The sequence below is a fragment of the Camellia sinensis genome, chromosome 2 (assembly GCF_055761805.1).
Source record: "Camellia sinensis isolate YWXY chromosome 2, ASM5576180v1, whole genome shotgun sequence".
Taxonomy (NCBI): domain Eukaryota; kingdom Viridiplantae; phylum Streptophyta; class Magnoliopsida; order Ericales; family Theaceae; genus Camellia; species Camellia sinensis.
The window spans coordinates 72,768,063-72,786,927 of NC_138962.1; the positions used below are offsets into that span (position 1 = coordinate 72,768,063).

At 37.0% G+C, this 18,865-nt stretch overlaps 2 protein-coding genes across 2 annotated transcripts; one reads left to right on the top strand and one right to left on the bottom strand.

Moving 5' to 3' along the window:
• The first annotated feature begins 9,021 nt into the window (after window positions 1-9,021).
• On the top strand, window positions 9,022-13,120 carry LOC145814292 (uncharacterized). The gene is made up of 2 exons (XM_082910958.1): window positions 9,022-10,975; window positions 11,085-13,120. Exons 1-2 carry the CDS (start codon window positions 9,022-9,024, stop codon window positions 13,118-13,120), a joined length of 3,990 nt encoding a protein of 1,329 aa, XP_082767084.1.
• A 2,452-nt stretch (window positions 13,121-15,572) lies between these two features.
• Window positions 15,573-17,840, bottom strand: LOC114300127 (galactinol synthase 2). The gene is made up of 4 exons (XM_028244989.2): window positions 17,194-17,840; window positions 16,751-17,071; window positions 16,214-16,348; window positions 15,573-16,073 (listed from the first exon to the last, which is right to left on the bottom strand). The coding sequence occupies exons 1-4, from the start codon at window positions 17,686-17,688 to the stop codon at window positions 15,855-15,857; spliced, it is 1,170 nt and encodes a 389-aa protein (XP_028100790.2). The 5' UTR covers window positions 17,689-17,840; the 3' UTR covers window positions 15,573-15,854.
• Between the last annotated feature and the right edge of the window lie 1,025 nt (window positions 17,841-18,865).

Sequence of the window (18,865 nt, forward strand, 5' to 3'; positions counted from 1 at the left end):
AGAAATACTGAATTGCTAGAATTAATTCACACTGATTTATGTGAATTTGAAGGAATTTTAACATGTGGTGGAAATAGATATTTTATCACTTTTATTTATGATTTTTCAAAATACACGTATGTATACTTATTGAAAAATAAAAGTGATGCTTTTGAAAAATTTAAAGAATTCTTTCTTGAAGTTGAAAATCAATTCGGTAAAAAGATTAAAAGGTATAGAAGTGATAGAGGCCGGGAGTATGAATCTTTTGGATTCAACTCATTTGCTTAGTCTTTGGGAATAATCCATGAAACTACTCCACCATATTCACCTGCATCTAATGGTGTAGCAGAAAGGAAAAATAGAACTTTAACTGATTTAACAAATGCTATGCTAATTGAAGCAGGTGCTCCTTCAAATTTATGGGGAGAAGCAATTTTAACTGCATGTTATGTTATGAATAGAGTGCCACATAAAAAAATAAAAGTTACACCTTTTGAGTTGTGGAAAAGGCATAAGCCAAATTTGAGATATTTGAGGATTTGGGGTTGTCTAGCTTTTGTTAGACTTATGGACCCTAAAAGACCTAAATTAGGTGTGAAAGCTGTCACTTGTGCTTTTCTTGGATATATGCAACAAATAGTACATCCTATAGATTTTTTGATATTGAAAACAAAATAATTTTTGAATCAGGTGATGCAATTTTTCATGAAGAAAAATTTCCTTTTAAATCTAAAAATGGTGGAGGTCAAAATTATCAAGAAAATATTTTATCTGAAACTGGTTCCTCTACTTCTCTTTTACAAAACCAAGATCTTATAGGTTTTGAACCTAGAAGGAGTAAAAGAGCCAGAATAGAAAAAGATTTTGGCCCTGATTATCATGTTTTTAATGTGGAGGAAACTCCATTAACTTTACAAGAAGCTTTGGCATCTCCTGACTCTGTTTTTTGGAACGAGGCTGTAAATGATGAGATGGAATCATTATTGTCCAATAAAACTTGGGTATTAGTAGATTTGCCACCCGGTTGTAAAACTATTGGCTGTAAATGGTTTTTGAGAAAAAAACTTAAACCGGATGGAACTATTGATAAATATAAAGCAAGGCTTGTTGCAAAAGGTTTTAAACAACAAGCAGATCTTGACTTTTTTGATACATTTTCTCCGGTTACTAGAGTTACATCCATTAGATTATTAATTGCAGCGGCTGCAATTCATGATCTAAAAATTCATCAAATGGATGTTAAAACAGCCTTTTTAAATGGAGACCTACGTGAAGAAATCTATATGAATCAACCTGAGGGTTTTGTGGAACTCGGTCAAGAAAGCAAAGTGTGCAAGCTAGTTAAATCCTTATATGGCTTAAAACAGGCCCCTAAACAGTGGCATGTGAAATTTGATTCCTGCATGATTGAGAATGGCTATAAAATGAATGAATGTGATAAATGTATCTACTATAAATCTGAAGAAAATTCACATGTCATTATTAGCCTTTATGTGGATGATTTACTTATATTTGGCTCTAATTTGCATATCATCGTGGAAACTAAAAATATGCTTAGTAGCCATTTTGATATGAAAGATCTTGGTGAGGCTAATTATATTCTGGGAATGAAAATTACTAAAAGCTGTGATGGTATATTTCTTGATCAGTCGCATTATGTTGAGAAAATTTTGAGAAAATATAATTTTTATAATTGCAAGCATGTTCTTACTCCTTTTGATCCTCATGTGCGTTTATTTCCTATTGAAAATGATGAGGATGTAATTAATCAAAAGTAATATGCTAGTATGATTGGTAGCTTGCGTTATGCGACTGACTGTACTAGACCTGACATTGCATATGCAGTTGGAGTACTTAGCAGGTTTACGAGCAAGCCTGGTAGTGATCACTGGCTAGCCATTGAGCATATTATGAAATATTTATCTGGTACCATAAAATATGGCTTGCTTTGTAATAAGTATCCTGCAGTACTTGAAGGTTACAGTGATGCCGATTGGAATACCTTGTCAGGTGATTCATTATCAACCACTGGTTACTTATTTACGTTGAGAGGTGGTGCTATAAGTTGGAAATCGAAAAAATAAACCATTATTGCTAATTCAACAATGGAGGCTGAGCTTATTGCTTTAGCTACAGCTAGTGAAGAAGCAAATTGGTTAAGAGATTTGTTAAATGAAATCTCTTGTTGGGAAAAACCAATTCCACCTATATTAATTCATTGTGATAGTACCGTAGCAATTGGTCGAGTTAATAACCGTTATTATAACGATAAATCCAGACCTATAAGAAGAAAACACAGTACTGTGAGATCTTATATGAATAATGGCATCATAAATGTGGATTATATTAAATCTGGTGATAATCTTACAGATCCATTATCTAAGGCCTTAGCAAGAGATAAAGTCTGGAATACATCGAGGGGGATGGGGTTGAAGCCCATTGAATATAGCAAGAGCCATGTATAAGGATACTCAACCCAGGGACCAAAGATCTTGTAACTGGGTTCAATGAGAAAAACGATCATATGATGGCCGTGTGAAATGCACTAAATTACTTTTTACCTATCCCTATGATGTAAGTGCATTTATCTTGTAACGTTGTAGAGGTTGAGTTATTAAAAGAACTCTTAATGAATTTCTGTAGCTCTTATTGAGTGGGGTGTCATAGTTACAGGAGCACCCTTGACAGAATTCACCTATGTGAGTGTGGTAGTGGGGCCGCTACCTATGAGATTTGGGCTAATTCTCAAACACACTCATGAATCCTGGGATCGCACAAGGCCGTAATGTGCTAGCTTTTAAAGCTTTTGTGAACACCTGGAATATTATGTGTGTGCAATAATTATTTATTTTCCTTAAGTAGTCGTAGTTCAATGCTGAGCATACTATTGGCTCTGGAGTAGATATTATTGTTTCACTAATGGAGGTTCAATGCAGAGCACACCTACCATGATGCATAATATCCTTATTTGCCTAATAATCTCAGTTTTTTGTTACCTATAATATTAAAATAGGTGGGGGAATGTTAGCAGGTATTTTAATATTATAATGTGTCATAGGTTGTTTCTCTTTTCTTTTCTACCTAGTTTGCTTCCCATTCTAGTCTCCAAGACTTCCTAAACAAGTCTTTCTAGTCTTCTCCAAGTCTTCCCTTTCCTATTCATTCCAAGACTTCCAAGGTAAGCCATCCAAGGTCTTGGTCAAGTCCACCAATTCTTATCCATCAAGAACCTTGCCTAAGAAGTTTTCATTTCTATATATATATGGAACTTATGTCATATCTAATAACATACGAGAGAAAAAGTTTTGGTTATGTTGTTATGTCTTGAGTAAGATTGTCAGGCAAATAAAAAGGGTGCGTGTGATAAAGCTTTGGGTTCAACCAATTGTGCAGTATTGGTGAACCATACGACTTAGTCGAGCTGTTGTATCCTGGGGGGGACAAGTCAAGGTTTTTTCTGCTGCATCGGTGTGATGCTTTGCCTAACCGCAGACGGCTTGAATCTCCTTAAAGAGAGCGAATTTCCCACGCCTCAGCCCTTTCAATAATTATTGTAATTTCTATTTTCTAGTGTTTTATTTGTAATTATCACCAACAATATATATATATATATATATATAAGGAAATAAGAAATGAGAGAAAAGAGGGAATTGAAGATGGAGTTTTGAATTACTAGGGGTTGAATCAGTATGTCATTGTGATGGAAACCCAGAACAGAAAAGAGAGGACTTGGATGCAAATGAGGTTTATAGATGTGAAATGTAAGGTCAACAAACACAATATACATAAAAGATTGATGAGAACCACAAGAGAGAAGGAGTCCGAATCTGCCGATGCCTTTTTCTATAAGTAATGCTATACAAACCAAAAAAACACTCAGAAAGCCCATCGAGAATGATTGATGTCTATTTTTAAAAATGCGACCTTCAAATTATTTGTTTGTAATAAATTTTTCATAACAATTTTCTTTCTAAATCATTTTCTTTTTTTGATAGACATACTTGGGTAAGGGAGCTGCATGTTTGCCTTTGGTGCCACAATATGAAGATTCCTTCTATCTCCTTTGGCCACCAAGAACATATAAATTTGACCCAACAACTCCAAAACCCATCCCGAAGCAGTCACCATCATCACTAGAAGGGAATTAAATTTCTTGTAATTGCAAAGATTGATCTGATGAACCGATTGATATGAATTTGAGGACAAACTAGGATACAAAAGAACTACCATATCTTGCCGAACACAGCATTAGAAATTTGTTTGGCAACTCTTCTTAACTCCTGTCTTTTTTGCATTGTTCCTTTGTTGTTGCCTCTGGCCGAAATTCAGATTGTTTAATTCTTTTGAATTTTTGGAATTGAAGTTGCTTCTGTGCAGATTTAATGGTCACCGCTCTGGTTGAGTTTTGTGACCTGCGTTTTCTACTGGGGACCAACATGGGATATGAGGCCAATTGGGATATGAAAATTGGAATTGGCTTCACACATACACACAGAGTAGGGTGTTCACCGGTCGACTCGGCTCGGTTCTAGTGTTAAACCGTCACCCACTCGGGTGGGTACACTGATTCTATTGTTAGCATTTGTGCCCTCAAAAACCAATTTATTGACTTTATTAATTGATTATATAAATTGCTTGGCATTTTATGTTTTGCATTTTGTATGTTATTATGGGTAATGTTATATTTAATGTTACATATGATGTGAGCATAAGGTCCCTTGGGTAACATTGTAGAAAAACATGCTAATGGTTAATGAACCAAAAGCTGGGAGTTATGATTTTTCGGTGCCTTGTAGACCCAATTAATGTTCTAGGCTATGGGTGTTGATTGGGCGTCACACTACTATGGCCTACACCTATTTTGCTGCTATATGATAGAATGATTAACTCCATCATTGAGGTAGTGACCTTAGGCAAATAGGTGGGTGTTATGCAATAAGCACATGCACTGAACAGGATCGGTTTTAAGAACACCTATGGAATGATCACTGTCAGTTTAAAAGGTAGTTCTATTACAATACACTTATTTTCCTTTGACCTGAGAGGCTTGTATAAATTAATTAACTATTCATTTAACTTTGACATTGTCAATCGGTGACGCCGAACCAAAGGCTAAACACGGACATGTTGGGTTATGTGAGTGGTAATTGATTCATATAGGTGCTTAACATGGAATCCACCATTCTTAAAGTGAGAAAGTATATTCAAGCAATTTTTCCTATTAATGTTGGACCAAAAGAAAACCGGCCGGTTACTTTTTCGCAAAAATATTTTATACATATATAATTGTAAAAATACTATTTTTGGAAAATGCTTTTAGGGTCCAATTAGAAGAAGGAAAAATTTAGAATTCGGTTACATGAGTTAGGGTTTTTTATAGTGATAAATTTGTCCATACCTAATAACTCATGTGGAATATAGTTTGGTGGAAGGAAATTTGTGATTAATTGTAAGAAAGGGCCTCACTTGTAATTCTCTATTTTTAGGGGTTTAATTGTAATGTGTTGATGGACATTATTGCAATTAGTGGAAGTTCTATATTATATGTTTAAAAGATAATTAATGAAAAATTGGATAAGTTGTATCCTGTATATTTAAGATAAAAGATATATCTTTTATTTTATCCCCACAACTAAAAGATAGAGATCCCTAAGGATCCCACCTACATGCAAACTCTATCATGTGTTGTGTATATATATAAGATGTATTTGATACAAAAATTGGCCATTAGAATTTTTAAGGTCTGTAGAAAATATATACACAAAAAATAAATAAAAGAGGGTGCAAGGTGAATCACTTTGGCTGCGAGACACTTGGATCGCTTGATGAGGTATTATCAACAACTTACTTGGAGAAGGTATTTTAAATTGTGTAATCAGGTGGTGTGGAGAAGGTATTTTAGATTGTGTAATCAGATGGTTTTTCTTTGAAAAGTGTTTTTCAAAATAAATTATTTTTCCGCAAACTTTCATCTATCTCATAGACTATGCAGCCCTAAGCCACCAGCATACGGCGGTGCTCGTCCGGCACATCCGACAGCACCGCCACCACAAGCGGATACGCAGTCTTGACCTTCATCAAGCCCTTTGATAGCCCAACCACGCCCTTCACGTAGCCACTGTTCCTAGCCAAGAATGTGACATAAGCTCGGCTCATCAGGCTCGCCGCCTTGGCCAGTCTGGTGGATCCACTCACAACAACTTGAGGAGGAGCCATTTGGGTTTTCAAAAAATTCTATAGAGACAGAGTGGGAATTGCTTTTGAGAAGACGAAGATGGAAATTTTAGAACGATTTGGTGAGTTTTTTGGGTTCAATGAGGCATTGCTTATTATAGGCGTTGGTGGGTCATGAATTTTCCGGGAGGTTGAGATCTGATGATCAGGATAGGGAGGTTTTCGTGTTAAACAACGTAGTTTATTGGAATTAATGGTGTCGTTTTGGTGTCTCGGGAATGTCCCCTAGGAAACTTTGCCCATGAGTCGTACTTGGATTAGATGTGAAGGTGTTATCTGATCGGAAACAAATCGGACTGTACGTGTGTCAGTATGTGTGGAAAGCAATCAGATCTGACGGCTATGTTACCTTGTGTAGTAAAATACTCTAAAAATTGGATAATATGTAATACTGGTTGTCGGTGCGTGTAAAAGGATAGTCTAATAGTGAAACAAAATTAAAACGATGGTGCTTTATATTAATTGATATATTAATTAGTATATTAACATATTAATATAATTACTCGTGTTATGTATAGATATAAATAAATAATTAAATATTAATTTTTAAATTAAATAATAATTTAGAAAAATTATCTAGAATATTTAGTAAAAATGATTTAGAATGAATTAAATTTTATTTATTTTTATTACAGTTTCATATAAAAGAAATATATTTTTATTCTTATGTCATTAATTGTCTTCTCTAAATTTTTAATAACAAATATATGTCATAATTTAATTAGTAAAAATTAAAAAATAAATCACAAAAATTATATTTATTTGGCCAATTCTAAAGGCCTCATGTGTCTTTGACACTAAGTCCAAAATCTCAAGTGACTTGACATATCTGGCCAAAGACACCCAAATCATTGCACATGGCGTCACAAGAAGCACTAACGCTCCCAGCCAACACTTCGATTGGCAAATCACCTGAGGAAGACGACCACTTGGAGCGTAGCACCAAAAAGATCAAAGACAAAGTGGTTGCCACTGAGGATCAGGAAATGGTGGAAACCCAACCACCATTGGAAGAACAAAGATCTCGATCCTTCAAACAAGCATTAACTGCTACGAAGCTAAACGAGAAAGCCTTTGATAATGATCTCGATAGGCTTTCCTGTGATGATGAGCTTCTCTCAGATGACGAAGAAAATGAAGAAATTGAGGAGATGGACGATGTAATCCATGAAAGGGATCTAGGGATTGCGATCCCAAAAATTAAACTTCCATCGCGCCTAATCAGGTACATTCGTAAACCTTGGAAAGATTGTCTCATTGTGAGATTACTGGGGAAGACAATTGGTTATAAGTTCTTTGTTACGAAGCTCAGAAAAATTTGGGGCTTACAAGGGGATTTCGAAGCTACTGATTTGGGGTTAGGTTTTTTCTTAATTAAATTTGAGATGATGGCTGATTGTAGCAAGGTTTACACTGAAGGTCCATGGATTATTATGGATCATTACCTCACAGTCAGGAGATGGGAGCACGATTTTAAACCCTCTGAAGCAGGAGAGGTTGCCACTGCACTTTGGGTTAGATTCCCTCAACTCCCAATAGAGTATTATAATGAAAGGGTACTTTACCACATAGCTAAGGCAATTGGGAAGCCATTAAAGGTGGACCTTAACACAGCTATGTCAGCTAGAGGTAGATACGCCAGAGTGTGTGTAGAAGTTGACCTTACCAAGCCTCTGATCTCCAGATTTGCAATTGGAAAGTATACATACACCATTGAATATGAGCATCTGCATTATTTTTGCTTCACATGTGGTAAAGTTGGTCACCGGAAAGAGTATTGTAGTACTAAACCGACACCGGCGCCGGCAAGAACAGATTTGGGCACCAACTCTAACGGTCCAGTAGGACAGCAACGGCAAGACACAACGGCTAATTCACCTAACACCCCAGCCTCAATTGACAAAGAACAAGAAGGGACAGAATATGGCCCATGGATGTTGGTCAATCGGAAACAGAGAAGGCCCACTGTGTATGGGCGTCAACCAGGACCCAACAATTCTAGATGGCCCAATAACAGATTTGGGCCTTTAGGTGACAACCCCTCCAACACTTTGGACAGACCCAGAGGCAATGGGAAAAGTGTTGATCCAAACCATTGCAAGAAACATTTTCTGAACAAAGCATCATCTAGTGACAGCCACGGGCAAAGAGTAGGTGAGAAAGAATACATTGAAAATAGCATCGCTTCAGAGAAGGCACAACTCCAGCTCACAGACAAAGCACCAGCTCAGCAAAGACCAAATAGATCTGAGATGGAAGAGACTAGTCATAACCCTAGGCCTGAACAGATTACAGGGAAGGAAATAGAGGCAATTATGACTGATGCGTGCACATCCTCTCCCAGCACAATCCCTAATTTCTCCATATCTACAACCTCCCAAAACCCAGTTCTCACGGCTTCCTCTCTACTGCTCTGTCCTCCTCCACCCTTGATTCCCCAACCAGAGGTCCCAGCTAGTGAAAACCTTGATTTTAAACACAACCCACCCGACTCCAAGAATGAGCCAAAATCTCAGTATCGACGACATGGTGTTACCAGAGGTGCAACTGACCAGAATGACTCACAGTGCAGTGGGCTCGTACCTAGAACCCGAGAGCGAAGCCATTCATCTAGTAGGTATCGAATGGTGGATCGAAGAGATAAGACTGAACATCGAGGCCAAATGGCAGTGTGCGGGAGGAAGACCAGTGCAAGCAACACAGATGGCAGCTCTGAGCTCATTTGTGTTAAATCAAAAGAAAGTTCGTGATATAACTGGTCTAAGCAGTTTGGAACAGTTACCTGTTTTCCCCAATCGTTCATCTATGGATGTCATGCTTTGGAACTGTCGGGGGGCCGGCAATAAAGTTTTCAAAAGAAATTTCAGGGAACTCATCAGAGTTCATCGGCCTGATGTGGTCACTTTATTCGAAACAAAGGTTCCTTTCAGTTCTATGGGTTTATTTTTCAACAATCTAGGCTTCACTGCTTCTACAGTTGTTGACCCAGTTGGAAGGGTAGGAGGTATTTGGCTCATATGGAATCCTACTCAAGTCTCAGTCAATGCATATGTTGCAACTTCTCAGGTTATTCAGGCAACAATCAAAAGAGAAAATTTTGAGGAGTGGATCTTGTCTGCTGTATACGCTAGCCCTAACATCAGTCTTCGTCACAAGCTCTGGAAAGATTTAGACGACACAGCAGTAGCCATGAGATCCCCTTGGCTAGTTGCAGGGGATTTCAACGATGTAGGCGGCCAAGATGAAAGGAGAAGCTTCAGCCATAACAACCAACAAGGCAGGTATCGAAGGTTCCAGGAGAGCATAAACAATTGTGGCCTCATGGATTTGGGATGTACTGGCCCTAAATTCACCTGGTCTAACAATAGAAGAGGAATGGCAAACACAATGGAAAGGTTGGACAGAGCTCTTTGCAATGTAGAATGGAGAACTGCCTTCTCTGAAGGTGCAGTTCGGAACCTCGCTCGTACTTACTCCGATCATTCACCTCTCATTGTCTATACTGAAGGTATATCCAAACTCTCTCCCCTTAACCGCCCTTTCCGCTTTGAGGCCGCTTGGCTACCACACCCTACTTATGTTGATGTTGTGAATACTTCTTGGAACTCTGCTGATTCTTTGAATTCTAATCTCAATCTTGTTGCCGAAAACTCCCTTGTTTGGAACAAGGAAGTCTTTGGTAACATTTTTAAAAGAAAACGGTGGCTCCTCGCTCGCATTGAGGGAATCCAAAAAGCTCAATCTAATTCTTTTTCCCATAATCTTTTCTTTCTTGAAAAAGATCTGGTTTCACAATTTAATAAAACTCTTTATCAAGAGGAACTTTTGTGGTTTCAAAAATCTAGAGCCAATTGGATCACTCAAGGTGAAAGAAACACTAAATTTTTCCATGTTTCTACTATTACTAGAAGAAGAAGATTAAAAATTGACTCTTTGAAAAATGAGCAAGGTGTCTGGCTACATGATCCTATCAGTGTGAAGGAGCATATTCAAACCTATTTTATAACCTTGTTTAAAGCTGATGTTACTGAGATTCTTGATCATTGGTGTAATCTTGCACACCATAAAATTTCTATTGATGAGAATAATGTGCTTCAGAGAACCATAACCAATGCTGAAATTCTCGAGGCTGTGAATAACATTGGTGCCTTCAAAGCTCCTGGCCGTGATGGCTTTCAGGCTATATTTTATCACAAGTTTTGGAATGTCATTGGGGATAATGTGTGTCATTTTATTAGGCATTGCTATCATGAGAAATCCATTCCTTTAGAGGTTAACAGAACCCTTATTGCTCTTATACCTAAAATCGATAACCCTGATAATATTAAGCAATTTCGCCCCATCAGCTTGTGCAATGTTTCCTATAAAATTCTCTCCAAAATTCTCGTGAACCGCTTGCGCCCTCTTCTTGATAACTTGATCAGCCCTAACCAAAGTAGTTTCATCCCTGGTCGTTCTACCCATGACAACATCATTATCACTCAAGAATTGATCCATACTTTGCGTAATAGGAAGGGTAAAAATGGGGGTTTAATCATTAAGCTTGATTTGGAAAAAGCCTATGATAGAATTTCTTGGAACTTTATCAGAGAAACCTTGACTGAATTCAATCTTAATACCCATTGGGTGGATCTCATCATGAGTTGTGTTTCCAATGTGAATTTCTCTATTTTGTGGAATGGTGAAACTATGCATGACTTTTCTACTGGAAGAGGTCTCAGACAAGGAGATCCTCTTTCACCTTATTTGTTTGTCTTATGTATGGAAAGGCTCTCAAATATGATTAAAGTTAAAGTTGAGAACAAAGATTGGAAAGGAATCAAAGCTTCTAGGAACAGCCCATCTGTCTCTCATCTTTTTTTTTGCAGATGATCTTCTTCTGTTTGCCAAAGCTGATCAAGAGAATTGTGAGACTCTTATGGAAACCATGGAAGAATTTTGTGCTATCTCAGGCCAGAAAATTAATCTCCTTAAATCTAAAATGTTCATTTCTCCTAATGTGGACAGGAATCAAGCCTCTAGCCTTAGTCTATTTTGTGGTATTTCTTTGACTCAAGACCTAGGGAAATACCTTGGAGTGCCCCTTCTCCACAATCGGGTTAGTAGAAACCTTTATAATAATGTTGTGGACAGGGTTCAGAAAAAATTATCTGCTTGGAAAGCCAGAACTTTATCTCTTGCTGGGCGAGCTACTACAATCCAGTCAGTTTCTTCTTCTATCCCCTCTTACCTTATGCAGACTTCCAAATTACCTCAAGGCTTGTGCGAGAACATTGACAAGATACATAGAAGCTTCTTGTGGGGTGAACAAAATAACAAGAGATCTATTCATTTGGTGAATTGGGATCAGGTTTGTCGTAGCAAAAGAGAAGGTGGATTGGGGTTAAGGAAAGCTGCTAATCAAAACCTAGCCCTCTTGACCAAGTTGGGTTGGAAGATCAATTGTGATAAAAATCTTACCTGGTGCAAAATTCTTAGAGGGAAGTATTTGAATAAAAACACTTTCTCTGGTTGGCCCACTCACAGAAAAGCCTCTCAGACTTGGAAAAGTATTATGAAAACCAGAGATTTTCTCAATAAAGGCCTGAAGTGGACAGTTGGTGATGGGAAGCACATCTCCTTTTGGAATGATTGGTGGTGTGGTGAATGCACCCTTGCTACTAGATTTCCAGGACCTCACACTAGAGAAGAGGTGTCAGTGGAAGACATGATAGATGAGGAGGGTAGATGGAATCTGCAAAGTGTAGAAAACTTTATCTCTCAACAAGCTTTACAACAAATCCGCCAAACCCATCTTCCCCAGCATGTGTTACTTTCAGATAATCCTTACTGGATAGGTTCTTCTAATGGAGGGTTTTCTGTTGGGGCAGCTTATGACTTGATTACTGCTCAAGAGCAAATGTCTCATTCCATTAACTGGAGTTGGATTTGGAAACTCAAAATCCCTCAGAAGATCAAGGGCTTTATTTGGCTTCTCCTTAATGGGCGGCTCACCACTAACCACTTTAGAAGAATCAGAGGGCTCTCACCTTCTGACATTTGCCCTAGATGTCATCTTTATAGAGAAGATCTACATCACCTTTTCAGAGAATGTACTAAAGCTGCAGAAGTCTGGAGGAACATCAGGAATCTTAGTTGGCTAAAAATAAGTTTGAACACTCCTTTTGATCAATGGTTGCTATCTAATTTGAAAAGTAAGAGCTCTAATATCTGGAATGTTCCATGGGGAACTATTTTTACTCTAGCCCTTTGGAAATTTTGGAAAGACAGGAATAATATGGTTTTTCGACAAGAAGATTGTAATGCACAGGAGGCTGCTAGATTTATCCACTTGCAAGCCATTGAAATTCAGGAAGCCTTTCTGACTGATCATTTCACAGGGAGGAAAATACCTCAAGTTTCTAATTGGTGTTGTCCTCTTGCAAGTAAAATTAAGCTTAACACGGATGGATGCTCTAAAGGCAATCCTGGACCAGCGGGTTATGGAGGTTTATTCAGAGATGAAAGAGGGACATGGCTGCATGGTTATCATGGAAAGCTTGATAATGCAACCAGTGAGGTTGCTGAATTGTGGGGAGTTTATAGAGGTCTCACCATCATCCTAGAGAAGAGCATGACAGACATTCTTATAGAAACTGATTCTGATCAAGTGGTGCTATTCATCAAAGGGAACACTCCTCCAAATTTTGCGCAAAGAGCCCTCCTTGAAGACACCAAATTTCTCATGCTCAGGTGCAATTGCTCCATTAGTTACACTCCTAGAGAGGCCAACAAATGTGCAGATGGACTAGCAAATTTAGGAGCTATCCACCAAGACAATCTGGTAGTGCTTGATGACCCTCCAAGTGCCATTGTAAGTCTGTTGATAGCAGACATGGTGGGGGCATCTTGTGTAAGGACTTAGTGTCCCTTCTTTCTTTCCTGTTTTGTTCTATTTCCTTTGAATCAAAAAAAAAAAAAAAAAAAACACCCAAATCAGGATCCTTTTTTTGAGGTTCTTACTTGACTTCCTACTTGTTGGGCCATTGGGCCCACTTTTAGGTTCAATTTTGATAATTCGAACTATTTACATTTTAAAATTTGTTAAGTATATCATACTTGTAAAAAAATCAAGTTAATCGGATATCAGAAAGTATGTATTCAAAAAACTGTTTATTAAATTTTTTTAAAAAATAGTTTTTAGTTCGATGATCAGAACACATGTTTTCTGATATCCGATCAATTTGATTTTACACAGGTATGATATACTTAACAAATCTTAAAATGTAAACGATTTGAATTATCGAAATTGGGCCTAAAAGTGGGCCCAATGGCCTAGCAAGTAAGAAATCAAGGAGGAACCTCAAGGAAAAGATCCTGATTCAAAACACCCATTGTCCTAAGTAACTTGACACACTCAGAATATATGGTGCAAAGGAAAATGAGTGAGAGCACTAATTAGTGCTACCACTAATGATGTGGCAGTGGGCCCCACCATGAATGATTTGATGTATTGGCCTTGGTGTTATATTTTTTTCTTTTTTTATTAAGTGTCATGTCATTAGTGATTTTTTTAGAGCTCCAAAATTAGTGGTCTCTATCATTGTTGATGGTGCAAATATCTCACTATTCAAACTTAACACGAACTCAACCAACAATATAAAGTTAAAGGCCCCATAACGCTGTGTTTGGTTATGAGATTTGAAAAAAGGTTTAGAAAGAGAAAAAGAAAGGTATGTGAAATGTAAATAAAATATATTTACATTTCACCTAATTTCACACTTTTTCTCTTTCTCTTTCCAAATCTCTTCTCAAATTTTTCAACCAAACACAACGTAAAATGACTTGGCATCTACCCAAGGTGAAAGCCCTCCCTCATCCTAACCCATTTTAGATGTTGAAGGATAAAATTTGAATAAAATATATTATTATGAAGTCTAGAACTAGTTAAAAAAAAAAAAAAAAAAATCTTGATGGTAAATTGGAGGGAAAAATGATCCTTATTGTTGGTTTTTAGCTTATGTAGTACAGGGTTTGCTAGAATGCCTCATTGATTCGGAGACAAAGCCCAGCCCATACATACAATAGGCAAAGGAAAGACCTACATTTCGTAGATCCCGCCCGAAAAATACAAGTTTGACTGAGGATTAGGCATGAGAGATGCCAGAAAAGGCTCCAAATGGTTTAGTGGACTTTGTGCAGATATGTGATGAGAGTCGCAAATATGTTAATGAGAAGGCTTGCGTCTATATGTGTGGGGGTAGTGGGTAGGCCTATGCACCTGTTTCTTCTAAGATGTATGAGGCTATTGAAGTTACTGGCTTCAATCACTTGGCTAAGATTTTGATCAGATACAAAATCATATCTAATGGTATTTTTATGGGGATTTAGGCTTGATTTGGCATACCTCAAAAAATTTAAAAAGTTAAAAAATTATTTAAAAAGTTATCATTATTTACCCAAAAAAAATATAAAAAAATTCATTTTACACAAAATTATTACAAACAACTCTGACGTCCCCCAGACACAGAGCTGACTTTTTTGTAAAAATTGCACAGGCGGGGTGCACAAACAACACGATATTGTTTGGCCCATGGGGGCTTATCACGGGTCCCGTTTGATAATCTGAACCGTTCAATGTGTAGAACTCGTCGAGCACTATATGCTTTTAAAAAGTCACGTTGATCGAATATCGCTAACTACATGATCAAATCAATTTTGTATAAAAAATGGATGGTGTTATAGCTAACGGTTGAAAAAAAAACTAGTCTGATCAGGTAGTTATCGATATCCGATCAATGTGATTTTTTATAAACATATAGTGCTCGACGAGTTCTACATATAGAACGGTTTCGATTAGCAAAACGGGACCTGTAGTGGGCCCCCACGAGCTGAACAGCACCGTCGGATTCAATGCCCGAAGAGGGAACCATCTCCTAACCTATACTCTGCATACACTGCCCCTTAGAACATCTCACCATACTGCCTATTCTATTCCAATCTTCTCATATACATTAATTTATATATTTTTTTAATACACATTTTTTTATAAAAAGTCAAAAAGTTTTTCCAAACAACCATATTTTTTCCGTAACTTTTTAGTCAAAAAAGTCAAAAACGTACACTTATTTAAGACATCTCAGACAATCTCTTAGTCAGTATTCAAGATCATTGCCATTCCTTTTTGGGACGCTATAAGATGGACGGCTACCTTTTGGTGGTAGGTTAGGGTGGATGGTAAAGCCCATGTTGTGGCTAATCTTCCTAATTGTGCGTGGGTTGGGCTCAGACCACGTGAGATATGGTTAAATTTGTCATTGCTGCAGGTGTTAAGCAAATTTTAAAGAAAAGCAGAGCACCAGAGTTTTTACTAAATATAAAAGTAATAGAAAGTGAATTCAATACTTGTAAACTATGAAAATATATAAGTACAATTATACATTTCCAGATATTCACATACCCAACCAATACAAATTAATCAAAAACCAAAAGCAATCTCTATCTTTCCTAATTACACCATCTTCCACTAGGAGGAAGGCCAACTTCAAAAATAGAAGGCCACCTTTCATAACTTTAAAATGTCTATACATAACCAAAAACTAGAAAAATAGGTTTAGGCATCAGTATTATTATTGTCTTTAGCTCGCCACAAAAAAAAGCTAGGCGGCAGGTGGAGCGGGAGTGTAATGACCAACGTTGGCCTCTGCCACCATTGTCACTATGACTTTGTCGGCTTCACCTTCAATGGGTGATATGTTAGTCCTCTTGTAGTCCAATGATTCATCATTGTATATGTCCCACCAACTCTTCACTAGCATCTTGATATCTTTTCTATCCATGTTCTCTTCTTTTCCAGTATACCTCCATGGCTTTGATCCCTAGAAAAATAAATAAATAAATAAATGTGGTAAGAAAGAAGCCAAATTACAAATTAATTACTTTAGAATATTGATTTCATTTATTTAAACTAATTTGTGAAAAAGAAGAAAAGATTGGATTATTGGTCATGAACACTCACCGCGGCACAATAGTGAACAACTTTCACTTTGTTGAGTTCAATGTTCTCTGGGTGGCGCCAAAGCATGGCCAAAACAAGGTTGTAAATTGGTGGGATAGGCTTGTAAACATCCCTAAAGAACATATTCAAAAAGTCCTGCAAGCACAACCATTTAAGTTCATATCAAATTATTGCCAAAATAAAATTTATATATATAGGACACAGATTTTGTATCCCAAAATTCATGCCCTTATCTCAATACAATTTTAACTGCATAGCATTGTCTTGAAAATTTCCTTGTTTCGATATTCTCGCCACATCATGTGAATGAAAATTCATTGAAAATAAAATAATGAGAATTTTATGGTCAAAATATCTTGTCCATTTCAAAAGCTCAACTATTATGTATTGGGATTTTAAACTTTCAATACCAATATTAACTGATATATCAGTAAACACTATTTAATATCGGCTGATATATAACAATATTGTTGATATTGATATGCATCCCAATACTGTCATTTAAAAGGTGTTCGAATGACAAAATTTGATTATTACCTGCTCAGCAAAAGGGGTAGGCGGGGTGATTTTGAGGGTCTCTAAGAGGTCATCATAAATTGAGAGACTGGGCTCGAACACGAACATGCCAGCATTGAAGTAGAGGGGAGGCTGGGGACCCAACTCTGCAGGCCACTGGACCTTATCAGGGCACTGTTGGCAGTACCCAATCTGGTACTGTGGGGTGTGAGACCATGTTTTTTCACAAAAACAGTCCTTCACGGCATAAAAGTAGCCATTTGGATTGTCAAAGAGGTGATCTATGTTTTCAAACACCTGGATGTCTCCGTCCAAGTATATCATCTTATGGTACTCCACAAACTGCAATTGATAACAAGTCAATATGCATTATTTCAGCTAGAAAGATCATTAATTAGTATTCCATGAAATTTTATACAAATTAAGAACTTATACCATGAAATTCTATACAAATTTTTAACTACCTCCCAGATGCGAAGCTTGGAGTAGTTGATGACATAGTAGGCCATAGCAAACTGGGTCTGGTTCTCCGGCGGGTACACCGGCACGATCTCACGGACTATGCATCCCTGAGCCACCAGCATATGGCGGTGTTCCTCCGGCACATCCGGAAGCACGGCCACGACAAGCGGGTAGGCAGTGTGGACCTTCCTCAGGCCCTTGGCTAGCCCGACCACGCCCTTGACATAGTCACCATTGCCAGCCAAGAAAGTGACATAAGCTCTGCTCATCAGGCTCGCGGCCTTGACTAGGCTGGTGGCCTTGGTGGTTGCACTCACAAGTTCAGGAGACATTTGGGATTTCGCAACAAATTTTAGAGAAAGAAAGAGAGGTCTAGAGAGAGAGAGAGAGAGAGAGAGAGAGAGAGAGGGAGAGGAAGTTGGGAAGTGTATGAGAAAATGAAGAAGAAATCTGGGGACGTTTTGGTGAGTTTTGTGGATTTTCTTCAACGGGGGCATTGCTTATTTATGGGCGTTGGTGGATGAATCTTCGAGGAAGCTCTTGTTAAAGATTCATGATCTTGTTGTTTAATTAACTGTTTTTTTGGAGTCGTTTCGGTGGGTTTGAATGTATTCTGCCCAACGGACTGTACGCGTGTTAAAGTGAGCGTGGCAGTGATCAGATCCGACGGCTGTGAGTTTCCCCCTCGAATAGAGAAAGTCTGGAAATGGATAATGGGTCGGTGCGAATAAAAGGATAAACTAATAAAATAAATATCAAATAAATAAAAATGAAAATGAATTACGATGTTGAATGTAATACCGAAAGCTCCTCATTAATGCTAGTCTATTGAACGGTGGTATTAAATGGTAGTGGTATATGTAATAATTAATTATGACATTATTTTGACTTTATCTATCAATTACATTATAAATTTTAGAAACTTTTTAAATTATATCACATCATCAATTAGTATACTAATTAGGACATTAATTAGTACATATAGCATTATTCGGTATTAAAATACGGTGGTGTTATATTTATTAATTGATATATCAATTGATATATATAGTATTATTTAATTGATCCATATAGTATTATTTTAAAATTATGATCAAACCTATTATACACAAATTATAAAGATTCAAAATCTCTAAAATTATGTTATGTCATCCGTTAATATACTAATTGATATATAAATTGGTGCATATAGTATTATTCATCTAAATATAAGGTACTGTATGATCATTTAAAAATAATAATAATTTGTTTATTGTCTTATAATTTAATTTTATATTGATTTAATAAGTGTTTTCACTCACATTTATATTAACAATAATGATAGAAATACAGAAATCAAATATTTATGCACATAAATTTACTCTCATATTATTGTAAACAGGACATTAGGTTTGTCGTGCTTGTGTAGTACTATTTTGTAGTGTGAAATTTCGTGTTCAAATCCTATGATTTTTCTTCTTTTTCCCAACTAACTAATATCTAACCTCACTAATGTATGTTAACATATTAAATAATAAACAAAATATGCATGATTAATAGATATGACAAATTATTGTTGGGCTACAAAATATTCAGAAATAATTTTATATTAATAATTAAAGTTTAAGAAGCGTGGTATGTTTTTAAAGAGTTCACAAGAGTATTAGGCGACGAGCATAATCAACATTTGGTATC